Source organism: Chiroxiphia lanceolata, chromosome 15, assembly GCF_009829145.1.
Source record: "Chiroxiphia lanceolata isolate bChiLan1 chromosome 15, bChiLan1.pri, whole genome shotgun sequence".
Taxonomy (NCBI): Eukaryota; Metazoa; Chordata; class Aves; order Passeriformes; family Pipridae; genus Chiroxiphia; species Chiroxiphia lanceolata.
The window spans coordinates 14,595,517-14,617,208 of NC_045651.1; the positions used below are offsets into that span (position 1 = coordinate 14,595,517).

General features: G+C 41.9%; 1 protein-coding gene across 1 annotated transcript in view; it reads left to right on the forward strand.

Annotated features, from left to right (window-relative positions):
* Window positions 1-12,457: 12,457 nt before the first annotated feature.
* ADAMTS2 (ADAM metallopeptidase with thrombospondin type 1 motif 2) overlaps window positions 12,458-21,692 on the forward strand; it is a 170,540-nt gene continuing 161,305 nt past the window's right edge. Inside the window, exons 1-2 of the mRNA XM_032703046.1 lie at window positions 12,458-12,545; window positions 13,466-13,827. Of these exons, the coding sequence (XP_032558937.1) occupies window positions 12,458-12,545; window positions 13,466-13,827 (450 nt within the window). The remainder of the gene's footprint in view (window positions 12,546-13,465; window positions 13,828-21,692) is intronic.

Sequence of the window (21,692 nt, forward strand, 5' to 3'; positions counted from 1 at the left end):
GGCATGGAGACAGACTCCTACACACTTTTGCCACTCAAACCCTTCCTGCCCCACATATACAGAGCACTTTAAACTGCTCTGGGTTCTTGTCTCTTTTCCAAAGCCCACAGGCTGCCTCGCCCTTCATCTTCCTGAATTCTTTACCATTTTCTGGCAGCCATCTGCTGTGTCTCAGTCGGAAATGTCTGCTCCTCTGTCTTAATTTAAAAAAAACCCAACATTTTCTTCCAGTTCTTTTGGAGAGCAGTGCATAGCCTGGGATGTTGCTCACTGTGAGCTGTATCTTTGTCTCCATAGCTGTAACTGTGTGCAGAGAGAAAATGGGCAGATGTAAGATCAGCTTGCAGAGTAAAAAGTGGATGAGTCTCCAAACAGTCCTGTATTCAAACCCAAATTGATTGCTGAACTTTCAGCTCAATTTTAATTTCCCTTGATGCCATATTTTTAAAATAAATATGCACAGGGTTTGGGTTTTTTTTTATTGGTATTATCCAGGCTCCTATTACTGCTGTTGCCAGGATGTTCCAAGCAGCCACACGGTGTGTATGTGAGAGGTCTCAATATCTGCAGATTGGTTACAATAACAATCTCTCTAGTCCCTCAGTTTAAACAATTTAAAATGTCATGTCAGGAATGAAAAGATATTAATCACTGCACAGATAAAAAGAGTTCCTAGGAAGGAGACTGATATTATGGATTCGGAAGCCTTTTGAATAAGATGGGAATAGGGCTGAGGAGAAGACAACCTTTGCCTTGAAAGCTCAATTTAGCAGATGTGAGATCCTGTAGGTTCTGAGTGCAAGTCCATGGAGCTCAACTTCTGTTTTTAAGAGAAACACCACGTAACACACAGGAGCATTGGCTCATAAAGGGTAATATTTAGGTACTTTGGGATAACTGAAATATAAAACGAAGCAAAATAGTTTCTTTTCAACATAATATAAGTGGCATTTTATTTAAGCAGCATTTAATGATTGTAACAGCAGGGATCAGCTTTTCTCTTTCATAATTAGCCCTATTAGGGTGAAGACATGCACATGATTGACCTTGAAACAAGAATCAATGTATTTTTTTTGCTTTTGTGTGTGTTTTCTCTTTTTCATTTCTTTCCTCACTTGATCAATATCTAATGTGGTGTAATATCTAAGAAAGGATTGAATGCAGATGTTTAATGTAAGTTGCATGTTCTTTCACTATTCTGATATACCAAATTACCAAACCTTGTAGCAGTGAACAAATGTTTATCCAAGTGTAACCCAGATTCATTATGGTGATGTTAGATTATGTTCTGAGGTAATGATTACATGGTCCATTGAGACATGTTCTATTCTTGATTTTTTAGCTGACCTGTTATATGATTTTAGGCAAGTTATACCATTACTCCCTGCCAGTCATTTTATTACCATGTTTATCATGGCTTGTTTATGTAAGTAGTGAGATATTTACAAAAGAATGAGTCATTTACTGTATTTAATAGGATTTAGCACAATATGATCTGGTCTTTTTTGAATCTGCTTGGCATTAAATAATTACTTATAATCATGACTGTTAATCCACTGCAGTTGCCAATGTCACATTTTCTTTAGGGAATCTGTACATTAATCCTCTCTTACACTGATACTGTCGTAATGATATTAAAGTTGTAAGAGGTTGAACTGCAAAATTCAAATCTAGTTATTTAATAGCCTCAGAGAGCTTTGAGAACTATTTGGTTTAGGCCTTAGTAAAAATCAGAGGAATGAGAATATCAGTTTCTGTAGTAACACTGGTCATCAGTAGCTCAGGTTCCTTTTCAGTCCTTCCTCTGGTTTGAGGGCAGAAACTTTAAGAAGTTGCCAGATATTGCCCACCCTCTATTTTTCATAAGATTTAAATTTGTTTTGAAGATTATTTCCTTTTTCCCCTCCTGCTTGCAATGTACAATTAAATATAGGAGAGTATCAACTTCATGAGGAGCTTCAAGTTGTACAATACCATAGTCTGTGCTAAAATTGCAATTAAAGACTGAAGCCAGATGGAGCACCAGCAGTAAACAAGACAGGGGTAACACTGGAGTAGTGAAATTTCTATAGAAACTTGGAAAAAATAAAAAAACTCTTTGACTTAGAAACCTGAGTAACCTTGGAAATGATAGCATTTTAGAAATACTTGGCCTGGTCATAAGAAGCATTTGCTTTTGTTTCTTCTCCCATGGAAAATGACCATGATGCAATGCCAACTGGAGGAAAAATACAGTAGATTTCTTGAAGACACTAAAAACCAGCTGTTTTTCCCTTGTCCCTCAGAACCAAGATTGCTCATATTTTTGATACACACATATCCAGTAGCAAATAATGTTTGAATAATGACTTAGAATGAAGGGATGAAGGAGTCATGGAGGTGGTATTTGCAACTCTCTAGGAAGAGGTTCCTTTGCCATGTGGACAAAGTCAGATTTGTGTATGAATTGTGCTCCAGCTGCATTTCCACTTTTGCTCTTGATATAACTTCTTTCATAATCAGCATAATTTACAGTCAGACTTATTTCTTCTTAAGGCAGATCCTACATATATTTTTGCACTCTATAAGTATATGAGAAGTCCCATGATCACCATCATAATAAATTATTAATTTAACTACTGCTAAGTATGACATTTCTATAGAATATTTCAAACGTGTTTCTAAGATAGATTACAATTCAGAAGAATATTTAGATCTTGCTAAAATATTTAACTGGAGTCACTTTTAGAACCAAAGGAGTTGGTGTCTGTTCCTTAGTTTGTGTGTACACAGCCACAGGGAAGGCAGGTTTTACAAAGGGAAGGTGCAGAGATTAAAAACTGATTAGTTTTAAGAATCCTCCCCAGAATCACGCACATGGGTAGATGCATATTGTACAGAACATGTACTTCTTGCAAAACCTGCCAGGCACAGAATGAAATCCCTTTTATGAGGACAGCTGGAGAGTTATGCAACTTCAGGAGGATTATGCAGATGTGTATACACTGTGAAGTTGCCTGATGGATTACGAGCCTGTGTAGGTTTGATTTAAAAAGCAAAACAACTTAATTCTCTTCCATAGTGAATGGAATGTTTCCAGAGAGGGCCAGAAGCCTGGAACCTACAGAAATGAGAGAGTCTGATGGATGCGTGGGCCTATTTTGGTGTCTTCAGTCTGGCAAATGATGAGAGACTGACCATGTTTAGGTAGGGCCTGTGTTACTCTGTACTCTCTCTGATGGAAGCTGTGTTCTCAGTCTCTGCAGAACATGCCCAATGCTCAGTGTGGAAAGACTATTTGTAAATTAGTCCTATTTAAATCCTTTTGTAATCCTTCAGCCTAACGAAGATGGATATTTTACACAATTCTATTAAACTGTAAAACATTAAGTAGGCATGCTCTACCCAGAATTGCATCAGTTTTAATTAGCAGGTAGATGTCATTTTACCTGCTGTTTCATTGGAAAAGTTTGATCCTGTTTGTACTCAGGCACTCCCCTGGCAGAACTGAGTTGCCACAATCTTCAGCATTTGCAAACAGGAACGCTAGAGGCAAATATGCAAAGTGAAAGGCACAGCTATTTCTGGTGGCTGATGGCTCTGTCCACTCAACCACAACATGCCTTGGAGCTGGAGGAATCTGCAGGGAGTCCTGGAGGTCCCTTGTACTGTTTCCATAAATGCTCTGGAGAAACGAACGGGCCTCGCACTCGTGAACACAGATCAGAAACCAGAATTGTTCCTGCTTTTACAGAATTCATCTTTGACATAGACAGGACGCACGGACCGCTTCTGAAGTTCAGTAATTCATGTACTGCCTAAAGAAGACAGAACCCAGAAGTTATTTCAGGTGGAAAAGGTTGTCATGGAATGCAAAGCACATGCACTTTGATCACTGATACAGTGTCCCTTATGTAGTATCACGTTATTACCATGAGCATGAAAACAGATCTATAAAATACTACACTGCAGTTGATTAACTATTCTGAAACTCAAGCAGCCCCAAACCCCCCAAATTACCACATAATGTCTGAGGAAATAAACTGTAGGGTATCACATTTAGTAGAAATACTACATATTTTTTACCTGCTTCTGTATTTGGGAATTCTTTGCTGTCTATGAAATGCACCTTATATAATTGCCCAAAACTACAAGTTAGAGGCAGGGATGCTGTAAGCACAGCAGGCTGAAATGATTCAAAAACGCATTGTCAGTAGGTGATTCTGATTGTATTAACATCCATTTCACATGAGGGTCACAGCTCTGAGTTCAGTGAATTTACTCTTGATTTATATGTCTATAAAGGACAGGAACAATCATAAGATACTCCCTGTGATACTCTGAAATCAATACAAAGAACCAAAGAACAAGGCAGGCTGCTAACAAGCTTTCAGGTCATGGACTGAGCTCTGCAGTCTACTTGTCAGCCATTGGTTGAAAGTGGAGCAAAAACCAGTTATAAATTTGTTAAACATTAAATATCTGTTTGAAAGTGATTTTATTACTTTTGTGAAATGAAGAAGGTCATTAGAAACATCCAGATTTTCCCTTTGTTCCCTTGGGGCACTGAAATGCCTGATGTGTGATTAGCATTTTGCTGCACCAAGCCAGCTTTCTCAGCTTCGGATTTTAAGGTGAAAATTATTTCTTATTATGCTTTCTGAATGTGTTTCCTTAAATTTCCATTTCCGTGAACTTGCTCTATTATTTCCACTAAACTGGACCTTCTTAAGCTGCAACCATTCTTTTTGTGTAACACAGAGCCTGCTTACCCAAGTTAGAGCTCTTCATATTACGGACTAGACCCTGACATGTCATTTGAAGAATAAGCTGAAGAACAGCCAGAAACATTTGGTTGTTTTACTGCATGTGTTTCAATAACAGCCCTGGGCTTACTAGAGATTTTCCATGCTATTTTCCTTTGATGCTAGTGTGACACAATTTACAGTTCACTCCAGGAGTGCCAGCTCACACTCAAGTAAGTTCTGTCCTGGGATTAAATAGAAGGCAGGGATGGGATTCAATTTCTGCACAATAAAGGTGAATAGAAATTATTCTATTCTTAATCCTTATCTCAAATTTTTCTGAGTGACAAATGATGTAAGAGATTTGCTTTTAAATATTCCTAAAGAATCCCTTCCCTCATTCCTGAATTAGTGAAGGATTAGGTAAAGTTTCCATGTGCAGTGCCACATCATTTGGCAGGTTTGGAGACTGGAGCTAAAGGAAATGCAAAATCCACAATTTTAACATAACTCTCTTTCTGTAAGGTAGAAAATGCACATTCCCAAAAGTTTCCCATTTCCCAACAGCCTGAGAATTGTTTTCCTTTATCCTTCAGGCACTGTGATTGTGACCTTCCTCCTCAGTTGGCAGTTCTCACTGAGTCAAATTCCATGAACCTTCTGAGCTTGTTTGACTTGAGGCTGCAGATATTCCATATTGGATAAGATCCCAGTAATCTGCTGTGCTTTTCCTTCTGTGTTACTTATACACCGAAACGGCAGCTACAGAGATTCTATCATTCCTGTGACTGATGGAAAACCTCTTAAAATACAGGGTCCTGGACAGCAATAAATTTTTCTTACCCTAATTTGTAAGGTCTTCTCTGATCGAGCGTGGTGTGAGCATATGAACTCAGTATTTCTGCCACTGCTTAAAGCTTAAACTCATCTCTGAAGATGCAATTATTTACGGTTTTCTCCCTTTCAGCTTTATGGCTCCCAGCAAACATGATTAAGGGAGAAAAAAAAAAAAAGGCTAAGTTGCAAATGCGCGGCATCTCTCGAGGAGGCAGCGTAGGCGGTGAGAAGGGAGAAGGGAATTAGCTTGAGACTTCTGTTGTTAAAGGATATAGTTGTTCAGATAAATTGTTTGTAAATGTGAAGAATAAATACTATTTGAAAAGTGTGCCTACAAGTAATAGGTAATGATTGCAGACAGGATTTTTTTTTTAAAATGTTATGCAACCTGTTAGGATTTTAGGATGGAAGTCCTTAGTTTTGTATTTGTTTCACCAAACTGCTGTATTGAACTTTGTACTTAGGGAGGTCACTTTCTTCACTGTCTTACTAACTCAGTAGACCTCAGTCTCGGCTGGGCCTTCTAGGCATTGCTTCAATACAAATATACAAATAATGATTCTGAAGCTGGAAGATCTCCCGATCTATTTTAAATGGGTATTTGTTTTCAGTGAAGATATAAATTACTAAGATGTCCTATTATCAGAGTTGCAGCTGTGAAACAGGCAACTGGAAAGTAGAATTTGTTTTATTTGAAGGGAAGAATTGAATCTGTATTTGAAGAGAGAATTGAATCTGAAGATCTTGATAAGGCTAATTTAAAAAAAATCTCATGTTTCTTAAGTCTGTTTTGGGAAAAATTCTGCTTTTTGGTTGTACTCAATTAGATTTTTAAGTAAGTATTTCAGAGACATTTTCTAGCAGTTCCAAGGAATACTTTTGCTTTTCTACTAGTTGTAAAGAATACTTTTTATATGTGTCTTTACTCTCTGAAACAATGCCTATGCTGAACAATCAATTAATGTCAACAGTGGGTGAATCAGTAAAAATGAGTGGTGTGGTTTTTCTGGAGGGTGAAGAAATCTGCATGGCTGAAATGCTTCTGAGACAATTTCTTTCTAGCAGAACGATTTGTGAGTATGGTTGGTTGAAACTGCTCCATCGAAATTGTTTCTCAACAATAATAGTATGTTGACTAGAAACATGCTTTTCTTCCAGAAATGTTTCTTCTGGAAGATGTTGATCCTTCTCTTTTTAAAAAGTCATGGTGCCCAAAGCCAACATATTTCAGCCAAACTTGCTAAATATTTTTCAGGAAAAATGATGTATAGCTAGATTTGCACTGGGAAAAAATCCCAAACCCTTGATTAGGACCTAGTTCATCTAAACTTTCTTTACAGGTAAAGCAGAGAGGAAAAGTGATTTCCCAGAGAGTGACAGATCTTAGGGCCATCAGACTTTTATTCTGTCTCCCAGAATTGCACAGATCTGAATTTAGTGGCTTGCCCAAATTTGTGGCATAATAAAATGTTAAATAAGGTCTGTCTTTTTGTCAGGATGGAAGCATGCTGACAGGCAGGATAGGAATGCTTCATTGTCACTCCCTGTGTACTTGATGTTTCTGAGATTTCAGACCTTAGGAGAGTTATTTTGGCACCAGATTAACATGAACAATATAATGAAGGGTAGAACAGTATTGAAAAGTGTTTGGTTCACTCAGTGTCTCTAGTTTCTCCCCTCAAAATAGGTATCTCATAAAATGGAAAGGAACTGGTTAGTAGCAAATGAGAATTCTTCAAGAGGGAAATCAAATGTCCCAGTACTAATTAGTTGAAATTAAGATCATTCAAATATTTATATAGGGAAGGCAAGTATTCCGGGAACATACTGGGATAAATCACACGGCTGGAATATTAATAGAAAGGCAATAAATCTGCACAGGAAGAATCAAGGTGAAAATGTAGGGAAGGGATCGTACTATTTATCAAAACACAATTATGCCAGCAGGTAAATACAGATAGTTAGTGAAAGAAGTGGTAACAATAAAACTTTATGTGTTATGCTGACAGAGAAGGGGAATTAAGGGGAAATGTTAAGGGGAATTAGGATGGAACATCTACCATGGGCCACAAAATCAGGACAAAGTGACTGAACCAAATAATGAAGGTGCTGAAGGAGACTTGGATCCATCCCCCCAGTTCTGCTACTTCCTTCCCTGGATCCGAGTGCAAACTCCCGTGTGTACAGTTCAGGTGCAAGGCTGTGGTCAGGCAGAAGCTCTGGGCCAGAGCAGAAGGAGTTTGAACCTGTGTTATCAATGTGTATAGACCCAAGAATGTGCCCACAACTGGTCCCTGTGTGACCAGCATCTGGCAGATTAATCTCTTGGCCTGTCCTTTTTACTCCCTCAGTCTGCAGGTATCCCAGCAGTGACACATAGATCGAGGTTGGGAGCCTCTACTGCTCTGTTCCACCTTGGAGGACTGCACATCTGCATCTTAGACAGCTAAAGGGAGAGTGAAGTCTCATAGTCCAACAGGGACAGACTTCAAAACGTGTAACTCTTGAAGGGTTTTTTGTCAGTCAAGTTCCTCAAGGCCCTGAAGTTCCGTAGCATGTCCTGTGCTGCCCCTGGCTTGGCAGAGTCATCCGAGTCTCCTGAGGAGTCTGGGCACTTTGAGCATGCCTAGGAAGGGCTGAGGAGCTGGTCCTCAGAAATCTCAGGATGGGCAGGCAGAGGGCATACCCCTCTTTTATACATTCAATCAATAGTTTGCTGTTGAAGGCAGGATTTTATTAGTTACCAATTATAGATTTTAATGTTTTGTATTATTACCTAATTTCTTACTTCAGGAATCAAAGTGACTAACCTGGGTACTACTGCTTTAATTTAGTTTATTGTCACTTTACTTACCTTAGAATATTTCTTTGTCACTTTTTAAAAAAGGGAATGGAAGTGAAATTAATAACAAGAGCTTGATAATTTGGTAATTTATTAATTGTTACATTGGTCTATTTTTTGTGTGATGGATTGTTTCATTACTATGCTAAAGTAAAGGGGGGGAAAGGCAGGACTGCTCTAGTTTTAATTACTGCGCTTTAGCATGCACTGCTTCAAAATCAGCATTAAATACATGCTTTTTTTCTAAAAAAAACCTGGGTAGTATATCATAGTGCCACGTAATGGCAAATGGGTTCAAACGGTATGAAGCCTGGAAATGCCAAGTGCAAAGGAAATGAACTAGCACCCTATTTTAATTTAAATTCTTTTTTATTAAGCTTTATAATGTTGCATAGCCACAAAGTGTGCATAGCAGTTAAGAGTGAGAGCAAAGACAGCCATCTGCATGAGAAACACAGTGCAAGTAACACACAGTCCTTGTGCAGACAGGTACCACATTCTCCATCAGGAGGTGAGGATTGAGAACTCCCCTTTTGGGAACCTCTAGCCTGAGAACTTGGACTACTTTGTGTCATGAGGACTGTAAGCAGCCTCTAAGTCACCTGCTCAGGTGATGATGTGCCCTCAGCAGAAGGCACAGTGCTGCAGTCCAGCCCCTCACAGCCCCACTAACGTAAGGAAAAGAGTGATTTTCCCTTGAAAATAGCAAGGTCTTAGAAATTTCAAATGCAAGGTTTCTCATTGCAATGACCAGTTATAAGTGTGGTATTTTGAACACCTTCACAGCAGTGGTTGAAGATTTAAGCTTGGGATCTTTTCATTTTCCTAAGCAAAATTAAATGTTGTGAAAACATCTCCAAGGGAAGGTCTGGCTGCAGTTTTTGCAGGTGTACCCTAGCTGGAACAGGAACAGATAGCACAAACTTGGTGAGGACTAGAAGATCTGTAAATCCAAGTAAATGCTCTGTCGAACTGTGCTGAACTTCGCATCCGTTCAGTTACAGGGCTGTTTGTACCTCAACTTGTTTAAAGCTGCTTTGGGTATTTCAGCATAAGCTGCTAGAACACTTTTCCTTCAGCCTTGGTACTCATTCAGGACACACAGAGGACCATTTCCTCCTTTCTATATACCTGTATCCAGTGAAGGCAAACGTCTGTGTGATTGTAGTCGTGGCTGGCGGCAGCCCAGCCGTGCCCTCAGATCAAACTCAGCTAGTGCACAGTTACACTATCTAGTCCTCTTCCCTTCATTCCAATAAATAAATATGACCCTACTTCATTCACATCAATTAATTTAGAAATTCATGGACTATAAGTAATGCAGCAGTCCTTACATTTCACATTGACTTTTTCTAGTTAGCTCTAAAAGGAATTGAAACATCTTGCTGGAGCCAACCATGCCAAGGTCCTACCAAGGAAACCCAGGCCACAACCTTGACTGCCTGTGTCAAGAGTTCTAGTCCAGGAAATGGGGAAGAACTAGTTTTGATGAGGATATTTCCCTGAATTTCTCTGCTATGATGGTGTAAGTGTAGGGATGTAAGAACTTATTGAATTTCACTCCTCTAGGCTCTGTGGTGGTTGGCATGCTCTGGACCACCTTGTCAGGGTCAAACATGGATCCATTTTTCCTCTTGAAGGATAATGGGCCCATCGCTGTGCCATGTGGCACATTCTCAGCTGGTCTAAAAATTGGCACTGGGAATCTATTGCAGAAAATCTTGGCTCTGCCCAAGTCAATGGCAAAACTCTCACTGACTTCAGTGGGGGATCAGGATTCATTCCAGCAACTTCAGTGGAAGTGCAGATTTTAACAATGGCATATTTGGCTCCATTTTTGACACTTGTTCTCAGTTTAGTTTTGTTTAACATTTTAAAGAAGGTTGTAAAACAGTCCCCCCAAGCCCCGGAGCCCACAGAGTTTTGTCCACATATGATAAGGTAACAAATGTGCACATAGAACTTGGTTTCTGTATAGAAATAAACTACATGAAGGCAGTTACTGCTTCTTTTTGTTTATACCATTAATCTGCAGTCCAGCTGTTATCCATATTAAAGCATGTTTTTTAACCACCGGTATCTTCAAGAGTAAAAATCCATCTTAATTAGCAGAAGTATTGGCTGGATTGTTTTGTATTTCTATAACCTACTCTGTGTCCTTGTTTTTTTCTGGATACATGATGTACAAATAAGAACTTTGATTTCAGATATAGAGGACCATCCCCTCTCCCTTTCAAGTTTATGTGCAGAAGTTATTTCAATTTGAGCAGGATGGGATGGATGGAACATAAAAAAGCCACATCATCAGCTTAAAATACAAGCCCAATAAAAATGAAGTTGGAACTTTACCAGCTGTGTACTGATGAAAGTATATGAGATTTTAAGTAAGAGAAGCTGCTCAATATGGACTCAAAACCAAAAGAAAACAAAAAAATGAGCCAACAGAAAACGAAACCAAAAGGAAGAACTGGGAGAAGCCTGGTGCAGATAGCAATCCCAAACAGAGGTCATTTGAAATGATAAGTAAAGGGATATTTGAATGCAATGTACAAATTGATCTACTCCATTATTCAGAATAATCTTTCCTGCTTTATTCTTAACCTAAAAAGTGGGAAAACCAAACCAGAACATCAAACCAAGCAAGCAGAAACCAGGTGCTGCCATAACTGACCATGGCTGGGGTCCATAAAACCACATCATGGGCATTGAGCAGACTGGCTTGCTGTTATTTTATTTCTATACCCTTCACCTGTGTCCATAATGTAGGGATGGAAGGTAATAACTGGACCTTTATTCACAAAGAAGCAAGAATAGTCAAGGATACCCAGGAAAATTCCTTGGCAGAGGACCAGCTTCCTGCAGGAAGCCATTGCATGTGGATTTCCAGAGGGGTATAACACATGCAGGTACAGTGTGAATCAGCCCGTGGCAGGTAAGGCTATGGGCTGGCAGGGCCAGCGGGAGCACGAGAAGGGTTGATAGGATTCTGCAAGGTTGAAGAGTAAAGTGGTGAGAGCAGCAGATGATCCAAGAAATGAAACAGCTGAGTAAATACATACATTATCTGAAGGGAATAAGCGATATGGCATTTATCCTGGCCATATGGAAACAAATATAACTTGTTTTTTTCCATAAAGGCCACTCTTGATTCTTTAATAATTTTAAAAAATCTTCTTCTATATCATTTTAAAAAATGTTCTCTTATACCTTATTTATAGTATTCCTAAACACTTTCAGGGTCTATCTCTCTAATTGCAGATATTTAATATAAGATGGCTTTGCAGCAAGTATTTTCAGTCTTATTAGCTAATAGTCCAAACAATTTTTAGTGTGAAATGGCTGCTTAGAGTTAATTTATCGGATCAGATAATGATCTCTGATTGTGGCTTGCCTCTGCTGATGGCACTTTTTCCACTTGGGTCCTTGCTGTCAACTGGAAACCAAGATTCCAACAAAACTCGCGCCGAGGTGCTTTAAGTTTCCCTTATCTGCCTCTGGTGTTCCTTGACCACCAGTGGATGCACAGCCGGGAGCCGGGACGGAGCAGCCCTCGGGGCTCTGCAGCGAGACGCTGCCTCAACGCCCGGGGGTCCCGAGCTCGGCGCGGGGGCGTTTCTTTTTTGCCTCAAAAAACGCCTTCTGCCGAGTCCCGTCCCCGCCGGCGGGCCCCGTCCCGGAGCGGGGGAGCGGCGGGCGGTGCCGGCCGGGGAAGCCCGGCGGGGGCGGCGCGGGGGCTGCCCCGGCGGGGCGGGCGGTCCCGTCCCCGCTCCCCGCGGCCCCGGCTGCGCCGTGTGGCAGCGCCTCTGTCAATCAGCCTGACTTCACTCCGCACGCCCTGTGCTTCCAGTACTATACCCCCGCCGCCTCCTGGTGTCTCTGCTTCGCTGCGAGCCGGGAGCGCGGCCGCCACTGCCGCTGCGGCTGCGGCTGGGCGAATGCGCGGGCGGCGGGGCGCGGGGCAGCGCTGAGCGGCGCGGAGCGGGGCTGCCGCCTGGCCCGCCCCGGCTGCGGGCAGCCCGGGCGCCGGCCCCCGCCTCGGGCCGGGGCCGCCGCGATGGACCCTCCCGCGGGCATCGCCTGCGTCCTGCTCTGCTGCGCGCTCGCCCTGCCCGCCGGCGCCCTGCGGCGCCCCGGGGACAGAGGTAGGTCTGCGCCGGGACACCCCTCGGGGCTGCTCGCCTTCGCCCCGCTGTCCGCCAGCCCGCCCGTCCCAAGTCTCGGCTCGTCGCCCCGCGGCTTTCCGCTCCCCCTGAACTTCTTCTGCGGCTACTTTTTGCCGGGTTTCCAGCTGTTTCCTGCAAGGGGCAGGCGGGGACGGGGAGCGGGAGAAGGGACGGGGCAGCGCCCGGCGGTGACAGCGCTGCGCCCGCAGCCCCACGCCGCCCGCTGCCTGCCCCGCGGAGCGGGCGAGCCCCGGCGGGCAGGGCGCGGTGCCTGGAGTTCCCCGTGCGGGATGAGACACACGGCAGCTGGTCTGCCTCCTCCTCTTGCCCCGGCCATCGCCTCCGTCCACAACTCCCGCAGAGACCGCTCCCGATCGCTGCCCGTGGCGTTCCCATCACCGCTCGACCCATCCCCGCCGCACCGGGGGTAGTTTGAGGGACGTGCCTTTTCCTTTGCAGACTTGCCACCTGCAAACCCAGCCCCTACCCCTATCCCTCTGAGCAGTCCCGAAGCGGACCAGCGCCCTCGTCTTCAACTCTGGCCGCCCGGGTAGCCCCGAAGTCCCCGAGGCGACCCGGTCCCGGACGGGGTGGGCTGGGGTGCGAGGTCCCGGGTGGGTTGGCAGAGGGTAGTGGGACCTCGCTGCAAGGGCAGAAGCCGGGGTCCCGGTGGGGTGGGGAGGCTCACGCTGCCGTCTGGTGTTTTGGGGAACAAAAGGCAAGTTTGAATGAACTCTGCACACTTCATGCAGGTGAACGAAGTGCCTGCACAGAGTGCAATGTCCGTCTGCCTTATGTAAGTGTCTGCTGTGCTAATGAATAATGGAATAAAAATCCCGCGGCATCAGGATACGTTTAGTTCTAGTATCTCTGTCCTCTCTTGCTTTCTCCCTGTAAAGATTCAATTCTGAGGAATATAGAGGAGTACAGCCTTGTCATCCCCACCAGCACCGATTCAGAGGGCAGGTTCCTATCCCACCTGGTGTCTGGACTGCCAAAAGGACGTTTCAGGAGAGCAGTGGAAGACTTGGAACATGAAGTAGCAAATGAGCAAATATTTTACAATGTCACTGTTTTTGGAAGAGAGTTTCACTTCAGGTTGCGGCCAAACTCGAGGCTCGTGGCCCCTGGAGCAACAGTTGAGTGGCAGGAGGACTCTGAGGAGACTCACATTGAACCTCTCTATGGGAATTGCCTCTATGTTGGGGATATCACTGACTTGCCAAATGCTTCAGTGGCTATCAGCAATTGCGATGGGCTGGTAAGTTACTTTTGTTATTATATCAAAGATAATTATATTAATTTCCTACAGTCTTTAAATATAAAATGTGTGGACTGTCAGAAACTCACACCTCATATGGTAACTGTGAATGCAAATTAACTAATGTTCTCTTGTGTGGGAATAGCTGCGCTGCACCAGGCGCTGCTTTACAGACAGTGGCACTAGAAGTTTGAACACATGCTCTGAGGTAGCTACTCTGGAACAGAGCAGCTGAAACCAGGATTTATGGTGATTTGTGGTAAAGTTGCTTGAGGGGTCTGGTGCTCTGAAACAGGGGACGAAATGGCAAGTTCTCGGCATCCTCGTCCACTTCTCACTTCCAGCCTGCAAGGGGAAATGTTAGGAAGAGTTAATCCCAAATAATGGGCTGGACTGCCCTGGAAACAAGTTTCATAGGTAAAATATGGTTTTGCCTTGGAAAATTTTAATTTATTCAGAGTCTGTTTTCATGGATCTTTCACTCGGAGAGTTTCATTGCCTAATCAAGTGATTGATGGAAAGTTGCAGAAGAGTTTGAGTTTTATATGCAAAACAGCTCGCTGGGATACATTTTGCAAGGCTGTGTGTTTTAAAACTTGCTGCAGCTTCCTGTTCTGGAGTGCACGTTCAGCAGTCAGATTATCACTGTTTGTCCCTGACATCTTAAACTGTCATACTGTCATTTGAGCAGTAATTACTGCACAGCAATTTGTTTAGCAAGAAAAGAGCTATATTTTTTTTATAATGAACAGCTTATCCAGCCAATATTTCCTTGCTATAGCCTTTAGAGTTCATAATTTTGAGATTGCTTAGTTGTAATGCATTCTGCCTCTGCATAAAGGGCCAGTAGGAGTCAGTTGTATTTCTATTTATTTAGTCATAGGAAGTTGTTAGTTTGCTGTGCCAAGAAGATGACATGTATGGAGATAGTATGTTGGCTGCCTGAGAATGGAAGGGAATCAAATGCTTTTCCCCTTAGTCTTTCCTTCCCTGCGGTTTCTCTCAGCCATGGGCATTCCTGTTTCGAGAAGCAGGTTTTAATGTTAAAGTTGTTTGATGTGGACAGCTGGCTGAGGGCAAGAGGAGCACCAGGACTGAGCAAGAAGAGCCACTCAGAAAGCAGAGTGTGAGCCTGCAGTCGTGCCTCAGGGGGGCAGGCAGAAATTCTGTGCTCTCTCCATACTTGGCACAGATCGTTTTGTGTAAAAGACAAAATTTACTTGCTCAAAATTTAATTGCTCTTTACTTTTAGAACTGAGGAGGAGCCAAAACTCTTCTTCCTTGTTCATCTGTGCTGAAAGGTGGAGGAAGATCCTGTTGGTGGCTGCTGCTTGCCTTGTGCTCTCTTCATCAACACAGGTGTTGACTGTAAGGGCAGTGGGGGAGCTTGTTCCTTCTTCCTTCTCGTGTTCACCTCAGTATGAACTCCTTATATTTAGAAAAGAGAGTTATGATAAAATAGAACAGGGGTTAAAGCCAAAGTATGGGTAAGACTGTAAAGGTCCAAGACCTCATGCTGCATGTGAAAATGGCAAAGGGTTTATGAAATGCTGCTCTGTTTGAATTTTTAAGTAATTTCTCAAACACAAACAAACGAAGCCAGGTCTCGATTCAATGGCACTCACAATTGGCTGGAATTCAGAAAGATACCAAAAGAATTGTAGTTTTCAACCTGTGTATACAGCCTGTGTGTCTGCCTTTTCCCAGCACTCTTGTTTCATTAGAGGAAGCAGGAGAGTTGGTCTGGGAGCTGCCACATTCCAATCTGGATGTCAGGCTGATTCTTTCATGGCACTACAACTTCTGTGGTTCTGCTAATACCATTGGCAAAGGATTGCTGCTTCCTCCATGTATATCTACAAGGTAAATGCTGCAGGGCAGAGACATGTACTTTTTTGCCCAGGTCACTGAAGCCTTCCTGCAGGAAGCATTACCTCAATACCTTTAAGCATCTGGCAGTAATGATTTCCCTGAGATTGTGCAGTAAATCTGTTGCAGAACAACAAATTGAACTCCAATCCCTTGGGTACTATGTTCTGTCTCTACCCATTCCCTCCATCTCAGTTTCTTTCTTTCTTGTGGGGCAAGAATATAAAACAGATTGTCTATAGAATTACACAAACTCCAAGAAATTATACCAGTGGTTCTCCAAAAACCACTGCTCCATGGACAGCAATAATGAGCAAGTAACCCACTGAAGTTAATACTGCACTTAACTGTCTCTCCATTTACTTTTTTATTTCTTGTGTTTGAAAGGAATATTGAAGAATCTTTGGAGCAATGTATCACCAGCAAGACATTCTTAGAGACCACTGGGCTCTATGCTTTTCTCAGGTTTATTGGCATTTTGGATGTGAATTAAGACATGGACAAGGTTATTCTTAACTGGTTTTCTACATCAAGTTTTTGCCTCACACATAGTTTACTTCTGTGGAGGAATTCTGCAGTATTATGGACTTTTTTTTCAGTTGCCTGACAATATACACACCATGGCCAGTGTGACATACCTCAAGTATTTCCACCTCTTTTTCCAGGTTACTCTGGAGACAGGGATGGTGGAGCTGTCTGATAACTGAGTTGTCAACTGACAAGTCTTCGAGTTATTTGTTATAAACTTGTTTCTTTTATTTCCTAGTATTTTCTTGAAGTGTTTGCTTTTGAAGGTGGTTTGACATCTGTCTATGCTTCTGGTGGTCTTCCAGCTTTTGCATCAGACATAAGGGATGAAATCATACTGGAACTGAAGTTTCCTACTTTGATCTTTACATTGCAAACTTTTGTTGATTGAATCTGGTTTAAGTCAGCGAATGCATCTGCTACCTTGCCAACTTCTGATGTTATTTCCTCTGAACATCCCCTTCGGTTTGCACTTCACTACCAACTGTGCCTTATTTTCCAATCTTTGTCAGTGAAAAGTCTGGCTGGTGGAATTGGTATTGCCAAATGAGAAGTTGTTGGAAGGCACTTACATGAAAATGTGAATTCTGTGAAGGGATTTTTGAACTGTACTATAAATTATGAAGGTTTGTTGCCCTGACTGAGGAGATACACAGTTAGTTTGGGTACTCATGGTTTTCTCTGTCAGAAGTCCATGACAAAATTAGTTTTATTGACCTAAAAATCAAATCTGAGACAGATGAAGAGAACAACTGAAGTGTGCAATCTAGAAGTGTTTTCAGAGCTGAAATGGGTCTTTACAAATCATTGGAATGTTGAAGCTAATCAATAACTTTTTTAACAGCTCTCTGAATTATGAATGTGACTTTTACCATATTAAAAAAAAGTTTCGTGAAAGCTTTTCTACTTCAGATAAAAATGTTCTGGACACCTTGTTATCATCTTGGTCAGCCTGATAGCCTTCAAACTAGTTCTCCACTGAGTGGGCAGAACCATCATGGTCAGCTGTTTGTGGCCTGCAGGCTGCTGTGGAAGGTATTGCACTTTGAGTATGTTCTTGGTCCTTGGCCAGATTCTTACTTGTGGATGCAGTTGGAGCATAAGGGAGCTGGCTGTCCTCTCCAAGGGTTGTGAAGGAGAAGTGGTTGGAGGCTCTAAAAAGTACCATAAAAAAATAAAATTAGAATTATGTCAATCCTTCCAGATTATTGCCTGAACTACAGGAACTCCTTTTCTTCATCTCAGCAGATGAACCTGCTGTTGTAGACAAACTCTTTATACATGTGGATTTCTGATTTTTGGTAAATATTTCTGCAGTGCTTGAGGCAGATGTGCCAAAAATATCTTCTTCGGGTTGACAGGATGGCAGTATTTGGTTGTGGAAATTCAGAGACATGATGTTTCTTCCAGTCTCCTCATAACATTTGTAGTTTGTGAGCTAGAATGTGTGGGTTTAGACACAAGCAGGTATAGGAGAAACACAATATCAACACCACGTCTGAAATGGATAAAGAACACATGATTAAATTGGGCTGCAGTGCAGAGTCAGACTCACTGACAGGATCCTAGAAGACTGAGGATCACAACTTCAGGATGAACAGCCAGTATGATCTAGAGTCCACGGAAGCAAATGAAGGAACATCAGTTTCAGTAACAAAACATGATGTCCTGGCTCTGCTTCATTAGTATAATCCTCTTTTTTTAAACAAAGTTAAAAGATCAACTGTCCAAAAATTTCACTATATTATCATTAAAATGGAAAGTTATTAGAAGTAGTTATATAGAAACCGAGCTTATCAAGATGTCATTGGTTGTGTGTTTTCTTAATAAGCTGTCAGCATTACATGTCTGGAGGTACCAAGCCATAGTCACCTTATTAATAGAATGGACTTGTTTCTGCTTGTTTGGTGAACTAGGCAGGGTTTGCTCTACAGCATTTCAGTCTTCACTGTGTGCTGTTATAACCCTCTCAAACTGTTTGAGAGAAGCCTGATGCCTGGCTGCTTGCCCAGATGCTGTTTCTTCTAGAAATGCTTGGGACACCAGCAGTGCTTTTTCAACTCATGCCCAATGCTAACAATATCTGTAGCTCTGGGCTGACATGGGTGGGTTTGGGGTGATCCACTTGCTTTACTAACCAGTCATGGATCTTCAGGAACTGGCTGGTGCTTTGGCTGCTGTCAGTGTAAGTGCACGTCTGTCAGTTGTCCCAAGAATTTTTTATATATTATTTCCCCCCTCCCTCCTGCAACCTTCCCTGCATTCCTGAAGATATTTAAAAACATTGTGAAGTCTATACTTATTTAGTAGTAGTCCTTCTTCACTTTGAGAATGAGCTTGAGCTCTTAGAAGTCAGTGACTTTTAAGGTTATATTTTTATATACCTTCCTGACAGAGTTGCTTTCTTGGAACAGGCCACAAAGTTAAAGTTGAATATAACTCTCCTTAGGTGGAACATGTAATTTACCGGGGTAAGAGGGGGAAGGAGCTGCTCACAGTGAATACACCAGGAGAAGGCAAACATGCTTATATAACTGTTATTTTTCCTTTTAGACATCCATCTCCTGCTTTCATATGGATTTACAATTTAGTTTTCTTTCTTTTTTATCTGGTTTTTGGATTACGCTGGTTTGTGATGCAGCAAAAAAGCAGAGCTTCAGGTAGCACAATATTATCTTCAAAGTCTGGTCAGGTTGAGTGTCTGACAGTTAAAACAGATGTCTGCTACAAGTAATTCCAGCAATCCATTTTTTGGATGCTAAGTTCTTAGAATTTACATTGTGATCATGTTGCATGTATTTTTAGTATATTAAAATTTGGCATATATAATCTCTTAAATTGGGAGCATTTTCTCTGTAAATTAAACCAAAATCAAACCAAAGTTGCCATCTGTTTTTTTGGTGGTTTTTATTTTTTTTTTATTTTTTTGTCTTTTGGATGAGTAGGACTGTAATACAGTGGCAGGAGAAATGCAAATATTTCCTGTGACACAGTGTGGAACAAAATGTAAAAGTCATTCTTTTTAAGAAAACAGCAATCCTTCCTCTGCAGATGATCAGAGTGGGATCACCATTAACCCTTTTTGAAAGGTCCTTTGAATTCTGCTGGGGTCTCTAAGCCAAGCATGTATGTAAATTCTAGCACAATCAGAGCCTGAACTGCACATCCCATCTACACACATAATTTTAAAGACCTGTGTTGCCTGACAGAAAGCAATGGAGCTGTTTTGATGCCTAACACTCAAGCATGTCCATAGGTTTTCATAGGACAGACTTTGCTTTGTAACCCATTATCTGGGTTTCTACTGTGCATTTCCTTGGACAGCCTAGTTGGACAGCCCCTTCTGTTATGTAAATTGCACAGACTTTCCCTTTTAAAAGTTACAGTCTGAAACACAGGGAGTGTAAACACTATGATTCAGCCTCTGACTGGAGTAAATTATCCTCTGCTGTCCTTAAAAGAGACTCTATCATCAGTAAGGTTTTTTTTTTTTCCTTTGCATCTTCTGTGCATGGATCATCTCACATTTTATCTGGGAGCAGAGTAAGTAATTTTCTACATCATGCAGGTGGACACCATCTGGTCAGAGTCTCCTCAGGCTATCAAAACTGGTATCTTTGTGGTATGTTGTAGGCCTTTGGATAAAATATAGGTATTTCCTTATGTCCTATTTGACCTTCTATTGCATTGTCCTCATTGTAGTAGTATCTATTCTGTCGTTTTCCAACCAGAATATTAAACTATGCACGTCCAAGAAAATGTTCCTAATGGCTTCTTCTACTTTCCATCTTGAAACATCCAAATATAGGAACTAATTTTGTTAAGGTCACAATTAATTTCTGGGGTAAGCAGAACATCTATTTTGAGAAGTCTGTCCCTCCTCAGCTTGCAAAGGTGTGTCCTTTGAAACGTGCTATTGGCTTACTTAGGTACCAGCTCTCTTGTTGTGTGGTGAGGTGTTCCAGTGTTCTCTGAGAACTCCAGATTCTTGCAAATGGCAAGGCATTCCCACATTTTGAGTTAGTTACCTGTTTACTGTCTGCTGCAGAAGGTTGAAAAACACTTTTTTGGATCAACCAGGATTCCAGCAGTTGCATGGAGCAGGACCTTTTCTCCACAGATGACAGTAGTATTTTATTCGACCTACTGCTGAGCACTTTTTATTAATGGCGACTGTGGCTTTGTAAGCAGGTCATGCCATTACTTAATTGCACACTAGGACATTTCTCATGCTGGGTCTGATTAAAACAGAACCGGGGAGCAGGTCTTCAGCCTCCTGTAGGGGTTGCACAACCTACATTTGCTTCCTGTGAACAGCTCTGATGTGCACACCCTCCTTTTCGGATCACCCTCTCCCTTTATTGCTTTCTTTCTTCCGAAGTTTCAGTAAGTTCTTTAACACATCACATCTGGTTTCTTTAGCCCCTTTATCTGTGTGCGTTTTAAATTCGTCTTTGTTTGCAGAGTCTTGACACAGCGGGTTCCCAGTTTTAATAGTCTGCAAATGAAAGGCCCACATTTCACACGCTATTTTCAGCGCCGTTCCATTAAACTGTAACATTGAAAAGAAGAGTGTCCTCTTCAAGTGCAGAAGAGCATTTTGCTTCCTCATATCTAAATCACAGTTTCTGTCACAGATCCGAGTTATTCCCAGGTCTCAAAACGTCTGGTACTTTCTTCAGATCTGGAGTTCTCAGTGTCATAAGTGTGAATCTCAGCACTAATGTTTTTGCTTTTTCTTCTAGGTAACTGTTTTCTGTTTAAAGTAGGTGTTCTAAAGTCAGAGTTTCCCTCAAGGAAAAGGCAGAGATGCCAGTTCTCTTTCTTGAAGTCTCAAAAATCACCAGGCCAGTAAAAATCATCCCAAGTATGTTGTTTTGAAGGTGTCATTTTACAGTACAGATGAGTTTCTCTTACCACCTTGTGTGTGTCTTGTGGGCACTTCTGAGAGAGTTTGTCCACTGGTGTGGGTTACGTGGGCTGGCTGCCCCTCAAGTGGGGGAGGTTCAATTGCTGGACATGGTAACCTCATCATCGTTTCCTCCTCTCTGATCCCACAGAAACGACCTGCCCTGACCATTCATTACTTTTCATTTATATACTTTTTTTTCATGCCCCTTGTAGGACTGCATCTACTGATCTGTTTGTTTCCCAAAACTCTGCCTTGCTAAAATTGAACAGCATTTGTACAACTTGCTGTTACTCTCTGGTCTTGGTATCCCGTGGGTTTAAGTTTTTCAGTGTTCCCTTAAAGTTTATATTCTTTCTTATTCCCTTTGTATTGGTTTATGTCAAATTTAATATTTTTCCTCTCTATTGCTTCACTTGTGACCTTTATCTTCAAAATAAATGCATACAATTAATTCTTCAGTTGTGCAGCTCTCTGTGGAGAATTCAGAGGTTGAAATTGCCCAGTGTCCCTGATACTTTCTGACTCTTCCACCTGCAAAGTACAATGTTTTCACTTT